Source organism: Argentina silus, assembly GCF_951799395.1.
Source record: "Argentina silus genome assembly, chromosome: 10".
In the NCBI taxonomy this organism is placed as follows: domain Eukaryota; kingdom Metazoa; phylum Chordata; class Actinopteri; order Argentiniformes; family Argentinidae; genus Argentina; species Argentina silus.
Window position 1 is genome coordinate 18473422 of NC_139664.1, and position 23809 is coordinate 18497230.

The window sequence follows — 23809 nt, forward strand, 5'->3', positions numbered from 1 at the left end:
GTGGGTTATTTTGTAGCCTAATTGATATTCTATGAACATTATCCCTTACATATTAGACATTGTGATAATATTATTCTGTTGGATAGGGTGCATGCATTTATTTTTGGTACTGAGACTGCAGTCGGCTATTCAACAGGACTGTTCGGGAAGGTAAATCACAGATTTAGTTCGCGTACCCCCCTAGATCGATTCACGTACCCCACTTTGACAATAGTGGCTCTGGAGCAACACTACAGTGCGTTCGTGGCGTGATAGGAGGTAGTGAAGGCGTGGCCCGCCAGGTGAGGTACCGTGTTGTACTGTACTGTACTGTACTCACCCACAGATGTGACACTTGTACTCCCTCATGCCCAGGTGTCTCTTCACGTGGTTCCTGGCGTCCCCCAGCTGGGCCGTGGCGAAGTTGCAGATCTTACACTTGAACGGCTTCGACCCTGCGAAAAACAAAAGAGGTTGATTCAATGATAGGCCGACGTGGAGTAAGCGTTAAAAAAACGCTAAAAACCACAGACATGATGACGGCTTGATAGCCTACTGAGAGTGGAAGGTCGTCTGTGGATTACGCCAGAAGGGGGCGCACTTCTGATGTCACAACGTCCAACGGACCCCTTTCTGAACCGCGGAAATGCACACGCTGCTGACAATGACAGAGTGAAACATGTTGATGTATGTGAGGTGTGTCGTTCCCTCTGTGAAATAACCCCGAGCTGCTACGTTACAGCCTCGAAAAGGAGACCGCTATCAAAACAGACGCCTCAAGTGAAGAACCAATGCATTATAAAAAAAAAAAAAAAATGACAGAACCATACTACTAAGTGCCAGTCTTCTCTCTCTCGCTCTCTCTCTCTCCTTCTCTCCTTCTCTCTCTCTCCTTCTCCGTGTCACTCTCTCCATCTCCTCTAGTCTCACCTACTCTACCTTGCCTCTGGATGGGTAAATTGCATTCCAAAGGTCAGGGGGAATACGTAAATCAATTCTGTGTGCGGTGTTCGCTCCACCGCTCCATCACTGAAGCACTAATCACTCTGCCGGGCTTCACACGGAGGTTTCCTCCTAATTATTGTCATTAATAAGTCCGGAGGGTGGGGTGGCGTTTGAGAGAGTGGCACAGTCCCTGCCCGCCATCCGTCATTTAAGAGCAGAGAGAAAGAGAGAGAGAGAGAGAGAGAGAGAGAGAGAGAGAGAGAGAGAGAGAGAGAGAGAGAGAAAGAAAGAGGGAGAAAGAGAAAGAGAGAGAAAGACAGAGAAAGAGAGAGAGAAAGAGGGAGAAAGAGAGAGAAAGACAGAGAGAGAGAGAGCTAGGGCTGCTGGAGGGCTCTTAAGGACCAGAGGTAGACATCGGAGGACGGGGCTCATTGTGATGCATGGAAAGGAATGAGGAACGGTATCAAAACCCAATCCCTCATTCCAATCGATACTTTACAATAAGCCCCGTCCTCTGATTTCTACCTCCACCAGCCTCCCCTGCTGCGGACCGCCAGAGACTTGGCGGCTGGATGGGATGTATTCAATCAAACACACACTGCAGCAAGCAACACAGAATGCATCTTTCTCACGACATAGCATTTGTTTCAGCTTATCGCGTTGACACGTTTAGGTTCGTTGTCATCAGTGTTGTTCTTTTTCGGCAGTGCGGGTTTGATTGAAGCCCTGAATGTGTGTCACGTCGAAGGTGCGGAAGATAAAAAATAAGATCGGAAGAAAAGAAAAATAGCGCGCATAAGAACCGTACCGGTAGATCGTGCTAGACCAGCGATAGGCCGCACACAGGCTATAGACTGCAATATGACACGCCCGTCTTCTCCGGCTGGGAACCTCCTATGATATACACGCATGCATCTTTTAGAAACCCGCTCTGAGTGAATATCCCAAGACGTACTGCAATATTTATTTCAGGGGCAGCCGCTGATTTGATTAAGCACTTTGTGTAGATTACTAATTCGTTCATACACGGTTCACTTGCTGAGAGCTGCGAGTACGACACATTGAATTTTAAGCTGGTAACGAAGATTGAAAGCCAAGCGTGTGCTAACAAGGCCCACAAACAGGGGAGGGAGGGGGGGAGGGGGGGTGGGGGGCTTCACACATGAGCGGCAGCAAATCCCGGCCTCTTCATTTTGCCCTAACACACACATGAAAAACAGACGCGCGTACACACAGGCACACAGGCACGTGCGCACACATACACACACACATACATACACACACACACATACACACACACACACACACAAGCTGAGGTGAAGCAGGAGGAGAGACAGGCGCATGGGGACCAGGTTTGGGCAGATGGCTGCGTGAGAATGAGACATGGCAGGAGAGGAGAGAGAGACGTTACCATCCCTCACTTCTCACTTCTCTTCATATTAATACTCCACCACTCCACTTAAACAGCCTCCACGAAACTGAAATTGACCATCAATGCAGTGTCATGTTAAATTAATATTGCCATCCACACAGGGCGAAGTGGCTGCCTCACATCTGCCAAGAGACAGGGAATGACTAATTCATTTCCTTGGAATAAAAAAAAAAAAAGGTTTCCCTCCACTCCCATCCATATTAGGACAGGGTTATATCTGAAACCTTTTTTACTTGCAACGTGATCTCAGAATATGTAAGGTTTGGCATAGACCTTCCTCCATGATTTAGGCCTCTAAATAAAGGCTAAATAATCACAAAGATAGGCCTGCTATGGCCTATTTTCATTTACTGATGGGTCTGTTTACACCGTAGGATAAACAGTGTTATCTGGAGAGATTCCGATATCCTACTGGTCTCTATTCTAGGCCCAAAGACGAGACAAGCTAGCTGCTGTAATGTAATGTAACTTTACTCTTCACTCCGTCAAAACCCCTCTGAGCATGTATGTGTGTGTGTGTGTGTGTGTGTGTGTGTGCGCACATGTGCGTGTGCGTGTGTGTGTCCATTACTCCAGCCCTCCCCACTGCTGAGAAGGTCAGACAGCTCTCTCCAGTGAAAAAGTGACCAATTTAGCTCAAAATGCAAATCCACTTGCATCCTCATTGGCAAAATGCGAGTGTGTGTGTTTTTTTTGGTTTAGTTTTTTTTCCCTCTTCTGGGACAAATTGACAAATATGCATGCAGCTTCCCACCATCTCCTGATTCCACTGATTAATCAAGTAAATAAAGAACCCAGGCTTAATTAAAAGGATCTGGATGTGCTCCCAGCGCTGTAACATTGTCAGACCTCCACATCCCCGCTTTACATAGCGGCAAACACCGGCCCCCCAGGATAAATGACCACACACACAAGGTGAATAATTCAACGTAATGAGGGAACTTACCAATAATAATAGCTTGCATACGCCGTCAGAATGTGAAGACATAGGTACATTTGGCAAATAAGAGGCGTCAACGAAAACAAGAAATGCAATCTCGTAAATAAAGACATAATTCAAAAATGAGGAGAAAAAAAAAAAGGAAAGAGGGTCTCAAAAATAAGGACATGATTCAGTCGAGACCTCCAAATGTGTCCTTGACTTTGAGAACGCCATCTTTTTTTTTTTTTTAAGTGTGACTGTTTTCATTTGCTTAAGTAGGCCCGAATACTTTTCCATGAGCTCAACTCTGACTAATGACACGGTGTGTAAAAGCATGGTTACATGTAATACTGAGTAGGCTGCACGCGTGTTTGATACAGTTCCTCATTCCATTCCGTGCATTACAATGAGCCTGTTCCCCCCGATCTCTACCTCCGACACCAGCCTCCACTGGCTATAGCGCTCCATAGGGAGAAAACCAGAAGATTCAATAAAAGTCAAAACCCAGAATCTGGATGCATCACGACGCTGCTCTGCTGCTTTACGCTGTCTGAGGTAATCTTTTCCTTTGTGTTTGTCCGTTCAGGGCCGTGGTGGCCGACCCTCCTCAAGGAAAGCTACAGGCTGGGCAGGCTTTAGTTCTGGCCCAACTCTTACACACCTGATTCTACACATCAACAGTTATCTTGCCGTTATGTTTCTCAATGGAATCCTTTTGGGAAGTTACCCCAGCAAAACATTGCTTAAATGTTAAAGCGAACCATCCACTCTCTCACACAAACACACACACACACACACACACACACACACACACTATTCATGCTACCATGGCTACTGCCCAATATTGTTGTTGTGTTTCTGCTGCTAATACCATGTCACCTTATGTTATTGTTTTGGGTTTTTATTTAATTATTGTTATATTGCATTACATTGTTGATTGTTTGATAGTTGTTTGTTGCAGTGTTGAGGAGCTAGCTTGCCCTAAGCATTTCATTACACCGTCTACGGCTGTATTCTCTGTATTTGATAAATAAACTATGATTTGATTCGATTTTTGATACACTGGGGTTGGGCAGGTATAAGGTATCACTGGGTGAATACGGTATTTAAGGTTATACCGGTTTATTTCTTCCAATACAGTCCATACCGTCTCCATCTGTATTTTGCCATTATTATACCCACCAACGTTTGTTTAATAAACATCGTCCAAATTAAACTGCCACACAAGCATCACAATATCAGCATAATCAATCATTCTTGTCTGAGGGCAAAGGGGGTGGGGGGTCATAAATCTGACTTGATGAGAGAGAAACTAATTGCCGTAGATTTACTACAAGTTCGGGTCATGTTGAAAGTCTGCGAAAAGGTATTACCGTATACAGGGGTATTTTGGAGGGAAGGTAATATATATACGCCATTGAGCTGACGCTTTTATCCAAAGTGACTTACATTGCAGTGAGTGCATACATTTCAGTATATATGGTCCCAGCGGGAATCAAACCCACAACCTAAGCGTTGTCAGCGCCATGCTCAACCAGCTGAGCCACAGAGGACCAAGGTATACCGGTTTGAGGATTCTAATACCGGGCCAAGCCTACCGTACACAGTTTGGGTTGGTTCTATAAGCTGTTAGTCCCCGGTAATAGACCCAGAAGTAGGAAGATCATCATCAACAGAGGTAATCATGTCTAGGTAAGTGCCCAGACACAGAGAGAGCAGCCCAACCCAGTCTTCTGACCCCCCATGATCTGGCCCTGCCATGCACTCTTATTGATTCTCATACTGCCAGCCTCTCCCCATCTCCTCTTCAGGTCCACTAAGACCGCCATTAGTCAGTCATTCCACACACGCACGCACACACACATACACACACACACACACACACAAACATCCTGATGCACAGACACACACCCTGACACACCCTGACACACACACACACACACACACACACCCTGACACACACACACACACACACACACACCCTGACACACACACACCCTGACACACACACACAAACCATAGAGCTCTGGACTCCAATTAAAGTCCCATTAAAGTTTGGTCTGAAAGGGGGATGGACCAGGGGAAGCAGAGAAGGGCATTTATTGATGGCGCCCTCACATCTCGTTGCTGCATTAAGTTGATTTTAAAAGCAATTAATACACATGGTCAAGGAAGAGTAATGGAGCGCCCTCTGTTCTTAACCTGCCGGACATCTTCCCAGTCACAGCCCTGACCAGCGCAGCCCTGCTTTGCATTATAAATGACAAGATAAATCTTAATGGATTGAGGATAATCAGCAAGCCATGAAGGCTGACACATACACACACACACACACACACACACTAACACACACACACACACACACACAAGGGAAATTAAGGGCTTTGAATACGCCTGCATTGATTATTTTAAATTATTAGCCCACCTCTCTTTGGGCTTCCAATGCTTTTAGCCTAAGCTTTAACACATTTACAGAAGACTTATTGACTATAATTACAACTGAGTCCTGGTAATGGACACATCAATTATGAGTCGCACATGTCTTTGACCAGGCGTTGCACAGGGAATCCCAATCCATGGACCATTAGCAGCCTCTCCTCCTGCAGCTCAATCAGTCTTTACCTTACTCTCTCCTTCCCGCCTTAGACACCTGATCCAGGCTTACACTGCTATCTACACTTCCCTACCATCTCTACCTTAGTCTTTACCTTAGACACCTGATCCAGGCTTACACTGCTATCTACACTTCCCTACCATCTCTACCTTAGTCTTTACCTTAGACACCTGATCTATGCTTACACTGCTATCTACACTTCCCTACCATCTCTACCTTAGTCTTTACCTTAGACACCTGATCTATGCTTACACTGCTATCTACACTTCCCTACCATCTCTACCTTAGTCTTTACCTTAGACACCTGATCCAGGCTTACACTGCTATCTACACTTCCCTACCATCTCTACCTTAGTCTTTACCTTAGACACCTGATCCAGGCTTACACTGCTATCTACACTTCCCTACCATCTCTACCTTAGTCTTTACCTTCCGCTCCAAAACCATACATATCATGACTATTGAGCTGGTGCCTTGAAAGTGTTAAAAGGTATTACCGTATATGTAACGGGTATATGTGCCCTATATTTTTCTCCTCTCTGGGCAGTTTTCTCCTTGGCTTGCTTTTTGGGGGTCTATGTGTTAGATTATATTGTTTCTATTGTGTTATATTTTTTAGTATTGTATTTTTTTGTGAAGTGCTTTGTGTGTGTAAAAAGTGCTATACAAATCTATTCGATTGATTGATGGATTGTGCTGTGTTGCACGTTAAAAACCTTTTTCTCATTAAAAAAGAAACAAACAATATAGTGACATATTTTCAAATGTTGTGTTGTTTTGTTTTGCGTGATGTATGGGGAACACGTACCTGTGTGTGTGCGTACGTGGGCCAGGAAGGCCATGGAGTTGCTGCTCTTGCAGACCTTCCCACAGTGTTTACACACGCTGCCCTGGTTCTCCTCTCGCTCCCTGTTGATCTGCTCCGTGTCCTCCAGGACATACTTGTTCACCTCCCGCAGCAGCTCCTCGTGCTTCTCCTGGGATCAGAGTGAATGGACACGTCAACAGACGCACATAGGAACACATAGCAATTACCCCAAGTGTATTAATAAAGTGGTTGGAATTCAATTTGGTCCCAGATGAGGGTTAATAAAAACACTTATTTCCGAAGTTGTCCGGAAGGTAAAACAAAAACAAAAACAATAACACCTCCTGATGTAGTGGACGTGACCAAGTCGACAAACGGCGGCAAGTACCTTGATGTGCACAAACAGCTCCTGCTCCGTCTCAAAGGGGTCATTGCACTTCACGCACTTGAAGGAGGCCCCGCCCTCGGGCAGCTCCTCGATGCTGTCCTGCTCGTTGCGCAGGTGGGCGGCGCTGGTCAGGTGCTGGTGCAGGTTGCTCTCCGTGTAGAAGGACTTGCCGCACAGCAGGCAGTGGAAGTGCTTCTCCTTGGACGGGTGCTTCATGGAGATGTGGACGTTGAGGCCGCTCAGGCCGTCCGCCAGGAAGCCGCAGTCCTCGCAGCGGATACGGGGGTTGCGGGCTACCCCTCTGGCCAGGCCCACTTCGTTTTTTCGGACCTTGAAGGGGACGGTGACCCCGGCCAGGTCGACGGTGTCCCCCTCGTTAGCGAGACGCTCGTGCAAGGCCTGTTCGCTCTCGGACAGGGACTTGAGAGACACGATGCAGGCGTCAAAGGGAACCGCCCTGACGAGCTGCTTCTCAATGTAGGGGCTGTCCGTTTTGTCAGCCATCTCTACGTTGTCTTCAGAACCGGCTGCCTCTGCCTTGGCCCCCTCCACCATCTGGCCTCCCCCCTCTGCCCCCTCCTCCACCTGGCCACCCCCCTCTGTAGGGTCACACAGACCTGATTTAGGCTCTTCAGGAGGCTTGGTGCTAGGCTGGTCTGCTGGCACTTCCTGAGGCTCAGACACATCTGGGGATTCATGGTTGGTTTGATCTGAGATGGCGGTGGACACCACAGAAACTGACATCTGAATCTCTGAGCTCTCAACTCTGTTCTCCTGGACAGTGCTTTCCTGGACAGTGCTTTCCTGGACAGTGCTTTCCTGGACAGTGCTTTCCTGGACAGTGCTATTCTGGACAGTGCTTTCCTGAACATTGCTCTCCTGGACAGTGCTTTCCTGGACTGTGTTCTCCTCGATTGTGCTCTCCTCGATTGTGCTCTCCTCGATTGTGCTCTCCTCGAATGTGCTGGTCTCGACCACCATTTTGTCTGGATCCTCGCTGCTCGTCGCATCAACAGTCTGTGTGGGGTTGGCGGCTATATTTTCCATGTCAGTGTCTGTGGGCTGGTTGTTCTCAGAGGGGGAAGGATCGTCAGTATAAGCAGTGTGGTCCTCAGGGTGAGTGTCAGGGTCAGGGTCAGGGTCAGCTCCCCCGTTCTCAACCTCCATGGCCTCATCCAGAACTCCACTGACCTCTCCAGATTCTTTCTCCAGCTGCTCCAGGTAGGTCTGGCTCTTCTGCTTGTGTTTGTCCGTGGAGACGTGGCGAGACATCTCTCTGCGTGTGACGGCATAGTAGCTACACGCCAGGCACACAAACTCAAACTCCCTGGTGTGTTTCCTCTTCACGTGGAGGTCCAGGGAGGGGATTGAATGGGCTACAAAGTTGCAATGGGAGCAAGAGTTGACAGAGTCGTACTTGCTCTTTTTTGGGCTGTTCGGCTGTGCTTGCTCATCTTCTTGTGAAAGTTCTTCTGCTCCGTCTATGCCACCCTTTCCTTTTTTTGGACCATCCGCATGAATAGCCTCTCCATCACTGGTCTGGGAGCCGGACTCTGCACTCAGAGCTTGCACGGCGGTATCTAGGTCCACTTGACCGTCAATGCCAGCATCCTGCATGCGTTTAAGGTGCTTCTTAGTGATACAGTGTCGGTCCATGTCCCCTTTCGTCACACAGTTGTAACTGCAAAGTCTACAGGAGAAGCTGTACTCTCGGCTGTGCTTACGGCGTATGTGCACGTTGAGGTTGGTGGTATTAGAGGCGACGAGGCCACAATAGCTGCACGTTGTATCGAGGGGCAGCTTTGGCCTTCCTCTCTTCCTCTTGGAGGGTTTGCTCACCCCCATGTTGACCTCTACTTCAGCCAGCACTGCCTTGGCTGCTTCAACAGCCTCCTCCGCCTCCTCATCCACCTCAGTCTGCACCCCGTCCTCTCCAACAACCACGAGGTTCACGTCATCAGTCAGTGCACCATCGCCAGCTGAACTCCTGCTCACCTTCTCAACACACTCCTCAAACGAGGGCCCTGTGTTTTTCTCCCCAGCCACGCGCAGGTGGCCCTCGGAGGACAGGTGTGTCTCCATCCACTCGGCTGTAGCCGTGTAGTAGTGACACACCTTGCAGTGGAAGCGATGTTCTCCAGTGTGTTTCGACCGCGCATGGCTCTCCAGCAGGGCAGCGGTGCTGACCCTAAACTCACAGCTCCCACACTGCAGCTGGAACCGGGTGCCCATCGAGCGCTTGGATGCCCGGGTCGGAGTGGTCCTCAGGCCGCTGCTCTGGGCCTGCTCCTCTTCGGCCATCTCCTCACCCTTCAGCAACAGGGGGCCTTCAGAGGGCTTAGTGTTTTCCGCTACTCTTTTCTTGTGCTTGTTACTGAAACAGTGTTTTTCATAATCAGCCTTCGCCACGCAGGCGTACGAGCAGTACTCGCAGAAGTAGTTCATCTCTTTGGTGTGGCGTCTCTTGACGTGCATCTCCAGACTAGGCTTGTCCCGAAACTCATGGCCACAGTAGTTGCAGGCGTGTAGGGCCTTGGGCTTTGTGCCTTGTTTAGGCCGACCTACTCTCCTCTTGACGGGGCTCTCTTGTCCCTCAGCTGTCTCCCCTTTGGATGTGGTGGTCAGCTCCCCATCAGAACCGCCTGCCTCAACACCCTGTTCCTCTGCTAAAGCTATCTCCTCTTTGGCTGTTGTTGTCACCTCCCCATCAGAAGCTCCTGTCTCCTCCCCCTGACTCACTGTAGGACCCTGTTTTGTCTCACTGCCACTCACTTCCTCCTCAGTGCCTCTACCTGCCTTGTCAACTGAAGTCTGTGTTGTTGCATCTCCCTCAACCATTTCCAGAAGTATTTCAGTTGGGCTCCCAGCCTTGCTTTTACAGTTTCCTCCAGCCTCTGCTGAGGCGGCAGCCATTTTGGCTTTCTTCGCGGGCGTATTACGGCCGGCCTGGCTGCCTCCTCCTCTACGGGCGTGCTTTCTTTTGGAGTGAATCTTCAGGGCAGTTGGGGTTTTGGCTACGAAGCCGCAGATTGGGCAGGTGCAGCCGTCATCCTTCACCGTGGCAACATCATCCTTAGCCTGAGGTGGGCGGTCTGAATCCTTACCATCAGCCAGCTCAGTGCTAGTGACATCATGCCCTCCTGTGCTGTCAGCTGTGACATCATCAGGCCTGGCCGTGTTGGATGGGGAAGAAATTCCACTGGTCTCCACTCCCTCCGTGTCTTCCTCTGCCTTCCCCCCTGTGTCTCCATGAGGACATGTCTCCTTGTCCTCAACAACCTCCTTCCCCGACCTTAGTTTTCTCTCCATGTTGTTACCTGCTGATGTCTTCACATGTGACAAGTTTTGATCTGGTTCCTGGGAAAACAAAAAATAGCCTGTCACTTTAGTTGCATAATCCCATATTGTCTTTGAATTTACTCTGTCTATACAGCAGTGTAATAACTTTGTGTAATTACTCTAGTAACAACATGGTATACAACATGGTAATATCAGTACATAAATAATTACAGAATAGTGGAGCCCCTTCGTTATTACACAAGTTGAATATAGACTGTTGTGTAATAACATAAACCGCTCAACTTCATATTGCCTCCCATGCATATAGCAAATTACTTTGTAACAATGTTATTACAATGTTGTAACTAGTGAGTAGATAGGGTAGAGGCATTACTACATGCATGTTCAAGTGTGGTACTGTACGTGCAAACATGTAGTAGACCTAATGTAGCGTACTGTATGTGCAAACATGAAGTAGACCTAATATAGCTATTTGTCGCCATCTAGTGGTTTCGGTATGAAAATGTTGAATGAGGAGGAAGGCCTACTGTATTCTAGAATTTCATATTCAAAAACCAATAAATCTACTCCTTCCCACGAGAGTGGAAATTACTCTAGTAATAGAATTGTATGTTACATAGGTAAGGTTAAGCCTTGTAATACCATAGTTTATATGGGTTGAGATGTTTTAAATAGTCTAACTAGGCCTATGCAATGTTGCAACAATGCAACTCTGTAGCTGGAGTAGTCTAGTTAGAGATACTATATGGGGGAAACTTAATGTAAGGTTTCAAAAATATATGTGTCAGAATGTAGGCCTATATGTCTTTTCAGACTTTTCTGTTCAATTAATCAAAATCTAACAAGATCTCAGTGGTAGCCTATTCACACACAGGTTAATCTGTTTCAAGTTTGATGCCAAAAGTGTAATTCCCAGCTCCATGGACCTTTGCTCCAACTTGACATTGCTAAAACTATTTTGTCCACCCTTGAAATTGTACAGGAACCCTACTTAAACTTTGTATGCCTCCTAGGTGAAATTAATTCGGTGTGCTATAAAAGTAGTAGGCAATGATTTATAATCACTTTCTCAATGAACTTAATGAACTCAATGAACCCTGCCCTTAACCTGTTTTAGCCACCCATCGCATGCCCTGCCCCGTGACATGTCATCAAAATCAATCTAAAGTATTGATTTCTCTCACAAGGTAATGAAATAATGTGTCAAATTGCTGAGATTGCATCACATAAGATATATGACTGTAAGGAGACTTCAAGGGTTTTTAGCACTGGGGAAAATATCAATGACTGTCCCAAGAAAACCTCTGTCCACAAGCCACATCAGTGTTTCATGATGGGTGTCAGTAATTAAGGCAGAGGTGAATTGGAAGGAGAGGTTGGTATCTCAGGTTCATTTATTCAGGATCTATTCCCCCAAAAAACGATTAATCGGATTAGTTAGCTAAATCCCAAAACATGTTGGGTTTTGTCGGGGTTGTTGAGGCAAAGAAAGTGACAACCACGGTTGTGTGTGTAGGGGAGACTTGAATGAGTTTGCTTTGTAAACTCAGTGACATCATCTGACAAGTGACATCATGAGTAGCAGCAACACAATGACAACCAAGGCTCAATTCGGAGTTTATTTATGATCCGTGCTCCAAAATGATGAGTTAAGGTCGCCTACACGTTTGCGATTCAACAGACGAAGCCGGTCTGGGTCTCGAAACCATTCCTGGTGTTACATCAGTGACACCAGAGAGATACGGAAATTAGGGCGTCTCAGGTGACACCAGCAGCACCGAGATGGCTCTGACACCGCCGGTCCAACCGGAGTACAATAGCGCGTACTTTACCCTCTTGCACTTTTGAGGGAGAACCCCAAATTTGATCCGTGCCAAAGAGGAGGCCAACCTGTTAGGGCCTCGAATGCTTGACAGCTGTGATAGGCTATGCAAGCAATATTTACATGCTCGCGAATTCACCAAGTCTAGCTAGCTAGCTAGCCGTTAGCTACCTATAGACAGCGTGCAGTAGTAGCTTCCCAAAGGGTTTGGAGATGGCTGCAGCAATTTAGCGATATATCGGACAACATTCCTATCGCACTTGGTTCTCATTTGAGGAGCGAAATAGCAAGGTTCATGTCAAAAATCGATCTTGTTTTGAGCAGAGTGGCTACATTCAGGTTGAAGTCCCTGCTTACTTGCGCTATGTTGTACTCGTAACACACAAGATCATGAAAATCTACTCGAGTGACGTGAAGCCGGCCAATCAGATCATGGTATTTCGACTGGCGTCCAATAGCAGCGAATGAGAGGTGGGACTTCTTTGCTCTGAGGCTCAGAAAACGACGGCAGCACAGAGGCCCAAAAAGGAAGCTAACGGCGACCTTTGAAATACTGCCGTTTATGGACTAAACAATTGCTAGAAATAGATTCAAAATGTCCCCGATGCTGTGATAAATAGAGACCAGTGTTCAGTTCGTCGACATGATAGTAGGTTTAATGTCTTACCTTGTAATTTATCAGTATTTCCAATGTCCGCGCTTTTTGCTCTTGGTCGCAAGTGGCGTACCGTAGCATGTACCGCACGTCACTCTAACGAGCCGGAGGGCGGGCTTTAGATCAGCTGTTGTCTCGCAAACGCACACGAAGTTGTTTTATTTTTCTCGACTTGGTTTTTTCCAATTATCTTTGTTTTTTACCTTGCGTATCCACATTCTCTGACATGCGTTATCTTTTTTATGTTTACCCTTGTATTTAATACGTGACTTGTAACTTGATTGCTTGTCAGTTTACCCATTAGAATTGTAAACATTCCTCCTCCGATACTGTGCCGAGGGTTGACTCTGACATCAGCTTTTCCTGGCAAAAGGCATCAATGCACTCAATTGAGAAAGATACAGATAAATACGCACTCCAACGAAAATGTAGGTTTTAATTGAAGCCAAAGACGGACAGAAATACGGACGGAATATTATTCTACAATTTCAAATAACTTGCACACCCCGGAACCTGAATGAATAATCAACCAATCTCTACTCCCACATTACTGCCGTACCGTTGCAACCTATTTTATTCCTCCCTCAATAACATTATAACATCCCTTTATTAGATGTTTTCTTCTAATGTGCCCTTAAATTCCACACTGCCCAGTTGAGCCGGCAATGTCCCAGCTCAGTCTGCCTCTCTAACCTCTAGGCTAGGCTACCCTTGATAAAAAAAATTCTCTAATGATCAATCAATCAGACTTTATTTGTATACAGTAGCACACTTCTGAAACACACTTCATCCTCTATAAACTGTTTGATCTGTCCTCTGCATTCCATATTGCTTTCTATTGGTGAAGACACCCAAACCAAAGTCACAGCTTTCACATTTACAAGAGCATCATCAGTGCAGCTTGGACAGTCACACAAGACACTGTGTATCAATTACTCTCAAATGGTTGGTCAGTGATTAATCACCAGTGACAAATGACATCCTTGTGCGTTTGTGCAGTTTAAAGATGGATTAATGTGTGTGCTTTAATTGATACTGTAGCGCGACAGGTCATGAGGTGATAAATGATACCCCAGAAATGAGTACACTGTTTACTTACTCTGTAATTTCGCATAATTCATCACAGTCAAAATTATATGACATGGATGGTTGGAAACAGAGACCCCTATCCCCCATTTTTCATTCGGTTCATTATTCATTTTTTGTCCACTAGCTGTCGTTTAACTTACAGAGGAAGAGTGGGCTGTGGTGGGCACTATGCTAGTAGTCCAGTTAGACACTGTGTCATTATCAATAAAGAAAATGATTTCACACCACAGATCCATACTATACATGTTCACTCCAACTTTTTAATCGTTTGAAGTAAATCATAAAGTGAAATTTGATTTCTCTTTCTTTCTTTCTTTCTTTCTTTCTTTCTCTCCCTCTCTCTCTTTCTCCCTCTCACACACACACACTCCCTCTCTCACACACACACACACACACACACTCCCTCCCTCTCTCACACACACTCTCTCTTTCTCTCTCTCTCTCTCAATATGTAGACTAGTAAGGTAATTCATATTTGGTCTATATAAATTGCAAGTGGAAATGGTCATCATTTACTGAATGAGATGTTGCAAACTATACTGCATGTGAACTAAGACAACAAAGGATACAAATCCAGTTTATCAGTTAGATCATGTTTGTTGTTATATGAACACAAGAGGGCGCTGACAATTAATTCCTAATGTGGTTAGTTATAATGCTCTGAAGCATTACATCTAGTATCTACTGAAGTTGGGAGAGCTCATGGATAAAGGCCACAAATAGCTTGGTCCCCTCAATGAAGTTGTACCTGAGAGACAGGGAGAAAAGGTTGATCATGTATTGTATTGAAGACCAACAAAAGTGTGTGTGTGTGTGGGTGTGTGGTGCGTGTGTGTGCGTGCGTGCGTGCGTGTATTTGAAATGAAATCCATGTCTTTTTTCCTCACCTGCTGATCTTCTCGTTCTGAGAGTGCTCCCCGTCGTCATGCCCACCGATGGGCAGCATCATCACACTCTTGCCCGTCTCCTCCTGGAAGTTCTGAGCGATAGGAATGGTGGATCCCTCACGGATCAGCTCCGGCTCCACTCCAAACACTAACACACAGGACAGCTTTACAGTTGAAAAATAGTTTCAAAGTTGGGTTATATGAGTAGCCCGTCTACGCGTGCTGTGGAATACAAGCCCTCTGTGCACAGATAGTCTCTTGCATCCATTGTCACTGAACTTGTCGTGAGATGCCAACAAATATGTCTTAGAGTTCATCCATTCATTTCAATGTACTGTAGTTCTAAACTGCCTCTAAACACAACAGACCCTTTTTGACGGCTCTCTTTCCAGCGATGTACTGTGGGTCGTTCAGGTTGGCCACCCAGGGTTTAGCCCCCACTGTGGCGATCACCGTCAGGCTGTTTGGGCTCCGTCTGCTGGCGAAGACCTGTTTAAGGTGCTCCTTGACCTGGGAGACAGACATGATGTTATCTCAGAGGAGAGTCCTACAAAGAGGCTTAGGATAGATTAAATTGAATAGAATCACTTTATTATTCCCTGGGAGAACTTCATGTGTGGCCATCGGATTTGACAGCACAATACTAAGAAAAACGCAGTGGCACAACACACCAAGTACATGACCCATACAGATACAGTTTACAAACACAATCCAGTGTTTTAAATCAGACAGTCTTCTCTACCTTTCTCTCCACGTCCGGAGGGTCCATGTTGGGTACTTGGCGTATTGAGAACTTCCCGATGACCTTTCTGGGGATGACCGTCTTTGTGCCTTCCTCTGAGAACGCCCCCTGAATCCCGTGGATAGACAGGGACGGGTAGCGCCATCGCGCCATGAGGACATCCTCCTGAATGTGAAGAAACACAGTTCGATTGTGTACATTTGTGTAATTGTGTAAAAGTTTTTTCAGTGTGTCGTGTCATTTTTATTTTTTTATTTGTAATAGTCTAGCCTCATGTATACACAATCTAGTAATCACCCTTTTTAAAAAATGTGCGTCTACAACAGAGGAGGCTGGTGGAGGAAGAAATCAGAAGACGGGCTCATTGAATGCAGGGAATGGAATGAGGAATATCAGGATACCATTTTTCATTCCATTCCATTCCGTGCATTACAATGAGCCTCCGATCGCTGCCTCCCCTGCCATGCTCTCTCTCACACACACCCAAACCAAAGTCACAGCTTTCTCTCCAATTCAATGTGAAATTGGCACCATACAGTACCACGGTGTCCTGAAGGAAATGTTTTACACCAGCCACGCTTTTCAACTCCTCCAGGTCAAAGTGGATGTTCTCATAGAGCTTCCTCTCATCGTCAGTAGGGGGCGTCACCGCGTCAGTCACCCCGGGAATGAGGATCTTGCCTGTGTGGTCGACTAGGCTGCCTGTTAGGTGGGTGGAGTTCAAGTTTTTCAAGTTGTTATTTTATTTGCTGTTGTTAGGAATTCAAAATACATACATAGGCAAACAAGAGGCAAACAGTCATTTAATATAAAAACTCAGTCAGACTGAAACCACGTTGAATTTCTTAAGAAAATGAAAAAAGTATTTCCTGGATTCCTCACGTCCTCTCTCCTTGCCTCTTTCTCAAAATGCATTGGAGGAGAAGGTCAGAGGGGGAGGGATCTCGGATCTTCTTCTCCAATGCCTTTTGAGAAGGAAGCCAGGAGAGAGGACGCAATGGATCTTCTCGAATGACTTTTGAGATTCAACCTCTCACCCAGTAAGGCTATTAGTTCAGACATGGGCTCCTGGATAGAACCCCCCCACACTCCAGAATGTAGGTCCAGTTTAGGGCCTTCAACCTGCAACACATAAGGCACTCAGTGACTGAGACAACCTGTTGATTTACTCTCTATATAGCTGCCTCTATGGATTTTGGTTGTGTGACTTTCATGACAGCAGTTGTTGATGGTGATGATGATGATGATGATGATGATACTGATAATGATGATGATAAATTAGCAGATGTAAACGCCTATGAATGAATTGCTGTCATTCATGTGGTTGGTATCAGTTTGGTCATGGATATGATAACCCAGAACGATACACTGACAGTGGGTTCTTTATTTGACCCATCAAGTGAGCTCTGTCACCTCCACAAAGAAGTAGCTGCTCCCTCGTGTCCCGTAGGTCAAGGCTGGCACTCTGGTGGCCCACACATTGTCCGAGATGACAATGAAGTCCACATCCGCGAAGAAGGTGTCGTTCTTCTTCCTGGTCAACTCCAACAGACCGTGTGAGCCCACCTCCTCCAGCCCCTCAATGATGAGCTTGATGTTCACTGGCAAGTCCTGGAATAAAGACACTGAGGCTTCATTCACACTAAAGAGCCGAGCCGAGCTGAGCTGTACTGGGCTGGCCTGGTTACTCTTCCACCATAGTTCTTGAAACCGTGCTGGAAAGGATAGTGGGAAAGGAAAATTGTCCAAGCCAGCATAATATGGTTGTATGGGTCAGTTCAGTACCCACAGTTTGGGCCAGGCCTATAGTGTGTAAAGCCTCCTAGTTCCTAATATAGGCCATTTAGCTGACGCTTTTATCCAAAGCGACTTACATTGCAGTGAGTGCGTACATTTCAGTATATATGGTCCCAGCAGGAATCGAATCCACAACCTAAGTGTTGTGTTCTTGTTTGACTCTATACACAATCCCTGATGTACAGCATGTTAGTTGTTTACTAAATGACCCCAAAATCATTAGGTTAGGATTACCAAAATCCCATTGATAACTGTTGATTTAATACACTACTGCTGGGTAAAGGGTAAATAAGAGAGTTATTTAATTAAAACTACAATAAGTCAAGATTTGGAGGGGGGGGGGGAGGGGGGATTTGTGTGAGAGTTAAGCTGTGTCAGGACAAAATAATAACCTGCTCCACAGCTTGATAGGTCTCCACAGCGTGAAGCCAGGCCAGCACCGGCCCTTTGTTATCAGTGGCCCCCCGTCCGTACAGGTTGCCTAGGAGACGGAAACATTGAGCTGCCATGATCCTCACATTATCCCACAGTACTGTATCCCTTCAATGTGCTTAAGCTCGCTCTTGTGTGTGCACGTGTACACACACACACACACACATACACACACGCACGCACGCACGCGCACACAGACACACGCACGCACACACCCATACATACACACATTTCTAACCAGGCGGGGCTATAAATTGCAGGCATGCCACACAATTAGTTAGTTACACACCGGTGATCTCTGTCAGAACGAAGGGATCAGTGGACCAGCCGTCCTCTTTCCTGGCCGGCTGGACGTCCACGTGACCGTAGATGCAGAGGGTGGCTTTCTTTGGGTCCCTCACAAACTCAGCCAGGATGACAGGTGGCAGGGCCACGGTCTCTCCACTGGGCAGCTTGTAGAACAGAGGGCAGAAAAAGTCCATGCTTGTTTAAAAAAATGGTTGTTATATACTGTAAAATATGTACATACTGTATTTGTGTTCTCCCATTTCACACCAAGGTACATGCTTGTCGAATGTGTTTGTTTAGATAGTGTATACTGTGTTTGAGCACCCATTTCACACCAGTGTAGAGTCTTTGAGGTGGTTTAAGATACCGTTTACTGTATTTGAACTGCCATTTGACAGTACATCTGGAGCGTTGGCCTGGTGAGTGTTTCACACCAACTGAGTGTGCTGTAGGGGAGGCTGGTGGAGCTAGAAATCGGAGGACGGGCTCATTGTAATGCACAGAATGGAATGAGGAACGGTATCAAACACCAGCCTTCCCCTGGTGGTGCAGTGTACTCTACCTGATAAGTGCCCACATCTGCAAACTCCACACTGCCTCCCATCTCCTGGATCCTCTCTGCTGTCATATTCAGCATCTTCTCAATCTCTCCCCATTTGGCATGGTCACCTGAGTCGCTCTGGACAGCCACCCACTCCCCCAGCCTCTGAGGCACAAACAAGGGGGAGGGGGGTATCAGATAGTACTCAAATATCGTTCGTTTGCCCCCCCCCCCCCCAAAAAAAAAGAAAGCATTTGTAGTTGCAACAATTATCTGGGAGAAGTGGTGCATTATCTGAAAGAAGTGCAGGGGTGCCAATACTTTTGTATATACTTTTCTTGCTCCCACTCACTCTCACTCTCTCACTCCCTCTCCCCCTCTTTATATATTTTTCTTGCTTCCACACTCTCTCTCTCTCTCTACATCTCTATATCATTTTCTTTCCCCCACTCTCTTTCTCTCATAACTCACCGTCTGTTCACATATCAGAATGCTCTTCCCTCACCTGAACAAACTGGTTTTGGTGCTCATCGACGTATTGAAACAGAGGCTCCAACATGTCTGAAGGTCCAGGAGTCAAGAAGAAGGAGGAGGAGGAGGAGGCGGAAGTTGGTGTGCAAAGCACCTGAACTGCTAGAATAATCTGTATTCGGGAGGAGTCACCACAGGAATCTTAGTCAAACAGATACAGTACCATACACCCCTGACAATCTCTTCCTTTAGTCTTCACTGAACATACACTGCATTCGTAACCCTCAGATATCATGAGTGGATTTCAAAGTGTAAATGTCCATATCTATGTATATTGAAAGTGTGGTAGTCCCTACAGCCGTTGCTGATTGTCTGGATGGGCCAGTTCCAAGGATCAAAGATCGAGAGCAGTATGAACCCTGAACCAAGATGGCGGCGCGTGCACACGCACCGACCACTCGCGCTCCAGAGAATGCGGTGTTTTGTTTGTTTAATAAGTGTTTGCCCGAAAGTTTGTCGTGTTCGTCTCGTCTGTCTGCGTCGAAATACAAGTACAGTCGACAGGCTCTGCTAGACATCTGCGAGAGCAAGATTTACAACGTTTTGGACACCACAACAGAGACACTCGAAGAGCTCGGATTACTTCGCCGGCCCGCGACTACTCGACCCGACCCGACTCGACTCGACTCGACTGGACTGCCACCACTCCCCCGGAAAGGAGAGGTCGGAAGCGGTGTGCGAGGAAGCAGAAGAGGGGCAAGCGCGGAGGTATCCGGGCTAGGCTAGCGGCTAGTCCAACTCGCCCAGCCATACCATCCATCATCCTGGCTAACGTACGATCCTTGGACAACAAAATGGATCATATACGACTGCTGAGGTCAGCTAATCGGACAGTGAGTAACTGCTGTGTACTTGTTTTCACTGAAACATGGCTTAACGACAACATCCCCGACTCCGCTGTACAACTTGAGCAGCTGACATGCTATCGAGCGGACAGAGCCCTCGTCAACGGAGGTAAACAGCGTGGCGGCGGAGTTTGTGTTTACATTCGTGATGCGTGGTGCCGGGACGCTGTGGTAGTATGCAGACACTGTTCACCACTGGCGGAGTTTATGATCATAAAGTGCCGTCCTTTCTATCTGCCGAGGGAGTTTACTGCGGTCTTGCTAGCCGCAGAGTACATCCCTCCAACCTCCAGCAACAGTGACAGGAATGCGGCACTTTGTGAACTGTACCAGGCCATCAGTGAACAACAGACAGCACACCCAGATGGATTTACCATCCTCGCTGGAGATTTTAATCATGCTGACCTTAAGACTGTCCTACCAAAACTCCATCAGCATGTCAATTTCCCAACAAGAGGGGAAAACACCTTGGACTTGGTCTACACTTCCCACAAAGGAGCATACAAGGCCTCCCCCCTCCCCCACATCGGACTCTCTGATCACATCACTGTCATGCTAATGCCAGCATATAGGCCCAGAGTGAAAGTCGGAAAACCGGTCCGGAAAGAGATAACTGTGTGGCCGGAGGGGTCCAGGTCTGCTCTCAAGGACTGTCTTGCAACAACAGACTGGGACATGTTCAAGCAAGCAGCCACACAGAACAACCATACGGACAATGAGGAGCTTACAGACACTGTCCTCTCCTACATCCGTAAGTGCTCTGATGATGTGACCCACAAAAAGACCATCATCACTCGGGCTAACCAGAAGCCATGGCTGACAGGGGCTGTCCATCGGCTGCTGAGGGCCAGAGACAAAGCCTTCAGAGCCGGGGATGAAAATGGCCTAAGAACAGCGAGAGCCAGCCTGTCCCGTGGCATCAAGAAAGCAAAACTGGACTACACAAATAAGATTACCTGCCACTTCAAGGACAGCAGAGACACGCGGAGCCTGTGGCAGGGCATTCAGACCATAACGGACTACAAGCCCGCGCCACAGACCTGCGACAACAACATCTCTCTGCTCAACAACCTCAACAGCTTCTTTGCACGGTTTGAAGCAACAAACACTACAAGCCCACAGAAAACTCCACCCCCCCCCCACGATCAGGTCCTGTGCCTGTCTGCTGCCAGTGTGAAGAGGACACTCTCTACCATCAACCCCCGCAAAGCAACAGGCCCAGACAACATCCCAGGCCGTGTGCTGAGGGACTGCGCAGAGGAGCTTAAGGATGTCTTCACGGACATCATTAACACTTCTTTGCGTCAAGCTGCTGTCCCATCACATTTCAAGACCTCCATCATCATACCTGTGCCAAAGAAATCCGCTCCATCCTGCTTCAATGACTATCGCCCGGTAGCACTGACCCCCATCATCATGAAGTGCTTTGAACGGCTAGTCATGTCTCACATTAAGTCCATCCTCCCCCCCACCCTGGACCCCTTTCAGTTTGCATACCGAGCAAAATGTTCCACAGAGGACGCAATCTGCTCTGCTCTCCACCCAGCCCTCACCCACCTGGAAAAAGCAGACTCATATGTGAGAATGCTTTTCATAGACTTTAGCTCAGCATTTAACACCATAATCCCGCAACAACTGATCTGCAAACTGGACCAGCTGGGGCTCAACACCTCCCTCTGCAACTGGCTGCTGGACTTCCTCAGCGAGAGACCACAGGCAGTACGAGTCGGCAACAACACCTCGAGCAGCATCACACTCAGCACAGGGGCCCCCCAAGGCTGTGTGCTCAGTCCCCTGCTCTTCACCCTGCTGACTCACGACTGCACATCAACCCACAGCACCAATCACATGGTGAAGTTTGCGGACGACACAACTCTGGTGGGTCTCATCTCCAAGAACGACGAGACCCACTATAGAAAGGAGGTCAACCTTCTGACCACGTGGTGCAGAGACAACAACCTCCTGCTGAATGTCAGCAAAACGAAGGAGATTGTGGTCGACTTCCGGAGAGGGCACACCGAACACCCACCACTGACCATCGATGGTGCTGCTGTGGAGAGAGTGAGCAGCACCAAATTCCTGGGGGTGCACATCAGTGAGGACCTCTCCTGGACCACCAACACCGCATCACTGGCGAAGACAGCCCAGCGGCGCCTCTACTTCCTCCGCAAGCTGAAGCGAGCGAAAGCTCCCACACCGATCCTGACAACATTCTACCGAGGCACCATTGAAAGCATCCTGTCCAGCTGCATCACTGTGTGGGGCGGTAGCTGCACCGAACACAGTAGGAAAGCACTGCAACGCATTGTGAACACAGCTGCTAAGATCATTGGTGCCCCACTCCCTTCCCTGCAAGAGACTTACTCCACCCGCCTCACCCGAAAAGCTACCTCGATTGTGAGCGACGCAAGCCACCCCGCACACAGTCTGTTCAGCCTCCTGCCTTCTGGAAGAAGGTATAGGAGCCTCCGTGCCCACACCACCAGACTCACGAAAAGCTTCATACCCCAAGCTGTCAGGAAGCTAAATTCTCTCCCCTCACTTCCCCCAGCCACATCCTCCTAGCTGTCAGGAAGCTGAAACCACCACCCCCCCTCCCAACCACCCCCCCCCCCCCTCCCAACCCTTCAGCCCCCCCCCCCCCCCCCAAAACACACGGACTCTGGACAATCCACTATTCTATTGCTACAATGCACTATTGCACTATTATTTTTTTATACATAATACACAGTATTTGGCTGCTATTTTACTGACTTTACTGTCTTTACTGACTGCTCTTTTTGCACTGTTTAAATTATTTTTATTGAATGTTTTACTTTTAGTATGTGTTATCTGTTGTGCCTGGGCACTTTATCTGTCTCACCGTGGGAGAGTGAGAAACGTCCTCTCGATTCCTTTGTATGTCTTGACATGTGAAGAATTGACAATAAAGCCACTTTGACTTTGAACTCCAGTGTTTGGATTAACTGTCTCAAGGAATTACTGCTTCACTTTCAAACTGTTACAGCTGGGGTATACTAGCAAACACAGCTGCTCACACAAACTTATGAGGTACCGTAAAGACCTTATTTCATACTTAGTCTCACACACACACACACACAGACATTCACACAAATAAGCAGACACACAAATAAGCAGACACACAGACACGGTTTTGAATGCCTACAGTATTGTAATGAAGTAGTGTTGAATACTTACCATAGCTTTAAAGAAAAGTGTGTGTTCATTATGTGCAAAACAGAGAGGGAGAAGCATTCTTCCTGCCATCACTACGGTCCTGTTGCTCTTTCCCTTTAGGTCTACAGAGCATCTTATATAGAGTCAAGCAAAGGTATTGAGTTACATCCTCAGCAAATGAATTCCAGACACAAATTCAAATTCCAAAACTGTTCTCCATGATGCTGCCCTTACCCAGAAGTGTGCAGTCATATAATCCCCCCCGTTTAATTAATGTATGTATACACAGACTTATGTGTGTGCATGTAGACACAAGTAGAAAAATCTAGATACATATAGAAAGATCACTGCATTCTGAAGCTACATATATCAGACCTCAGAAAACAAAGACCACAGTCATCAGAGACCACAGTTTTATTAGCTTTTTCAAGTAATAGATATGTGTGATTTATGCATACTGAGAGCGAGAGAGAGAGAGAGGGAGGGGGGAGAGAGAGAGAAAGAGAGATTAAGAGAAATGTTGCACAATATGCTACACTTCCTGCCAAGAGAGAGCTTGTGTAATAGTGTTGTTTATAAGATATCAGATATCAAGATTGAACTGGGTCTCTGGGA

General features: G+C 47.0%; 2 protein-coding genes across 2 annotated transcripts; both read right to left on the reverse strand.

The window, feature by feature from the left end:
* Window positions 1-315: 315 nt before the first annotated feature.
* Window positions 316-12938, reverse strand: znf407 (zinc finger protein 407; the record flags this gene model as incomplete). Its single annotated transcript, XM_083679673.1, has 4 exons — window positions 12878-12938; window positions 7089-10445; window positions 6701-6869; window positions 316-434 (listed from the first exon to the last, which is right to left on the reverse strand). Exons 2-4 carry the CDS (start codon window positions 10395-10397, stop codon window positions 316-318), a joined length of 3597 nt encoding a protein of 1198 aa, XP_083535799.1. The 5' UTR covers window positions 10398-10445; window positions 12878-12938.
* A 699-nt stretch (window positions 12939-13637) lies between these two features.
* On the reverse strand, window positions 13638-19200 carry LOC310810422 (beta-Ala-His dipeptidase-like; the record flags this gene model as incomplete). Its single annotated transcript, XM_083678180.1, has 11 exons — window positions 13638-14702; window positions 14842-14989; window positions 15210-15351; window positions 15584-15748; window positions 16125-16285; window positions 16621-16705; window positions 16997-17194; window positions 17773-17861; window positions 18102-18264; window positions 18663-18806; window positions 19147-19200. The coding sequence occupies 11 exons, from the start codon at window positions 19198-19200 to the stop codon at window positions 14636-14638; spliced, it is 1416 nt and encodes a 471-aa protein (XP_083534306.1). The 3' UTR covers window positions 13638-14635.
* Window positions 19201-23809: the final 4609 nt, after the last annotated feature.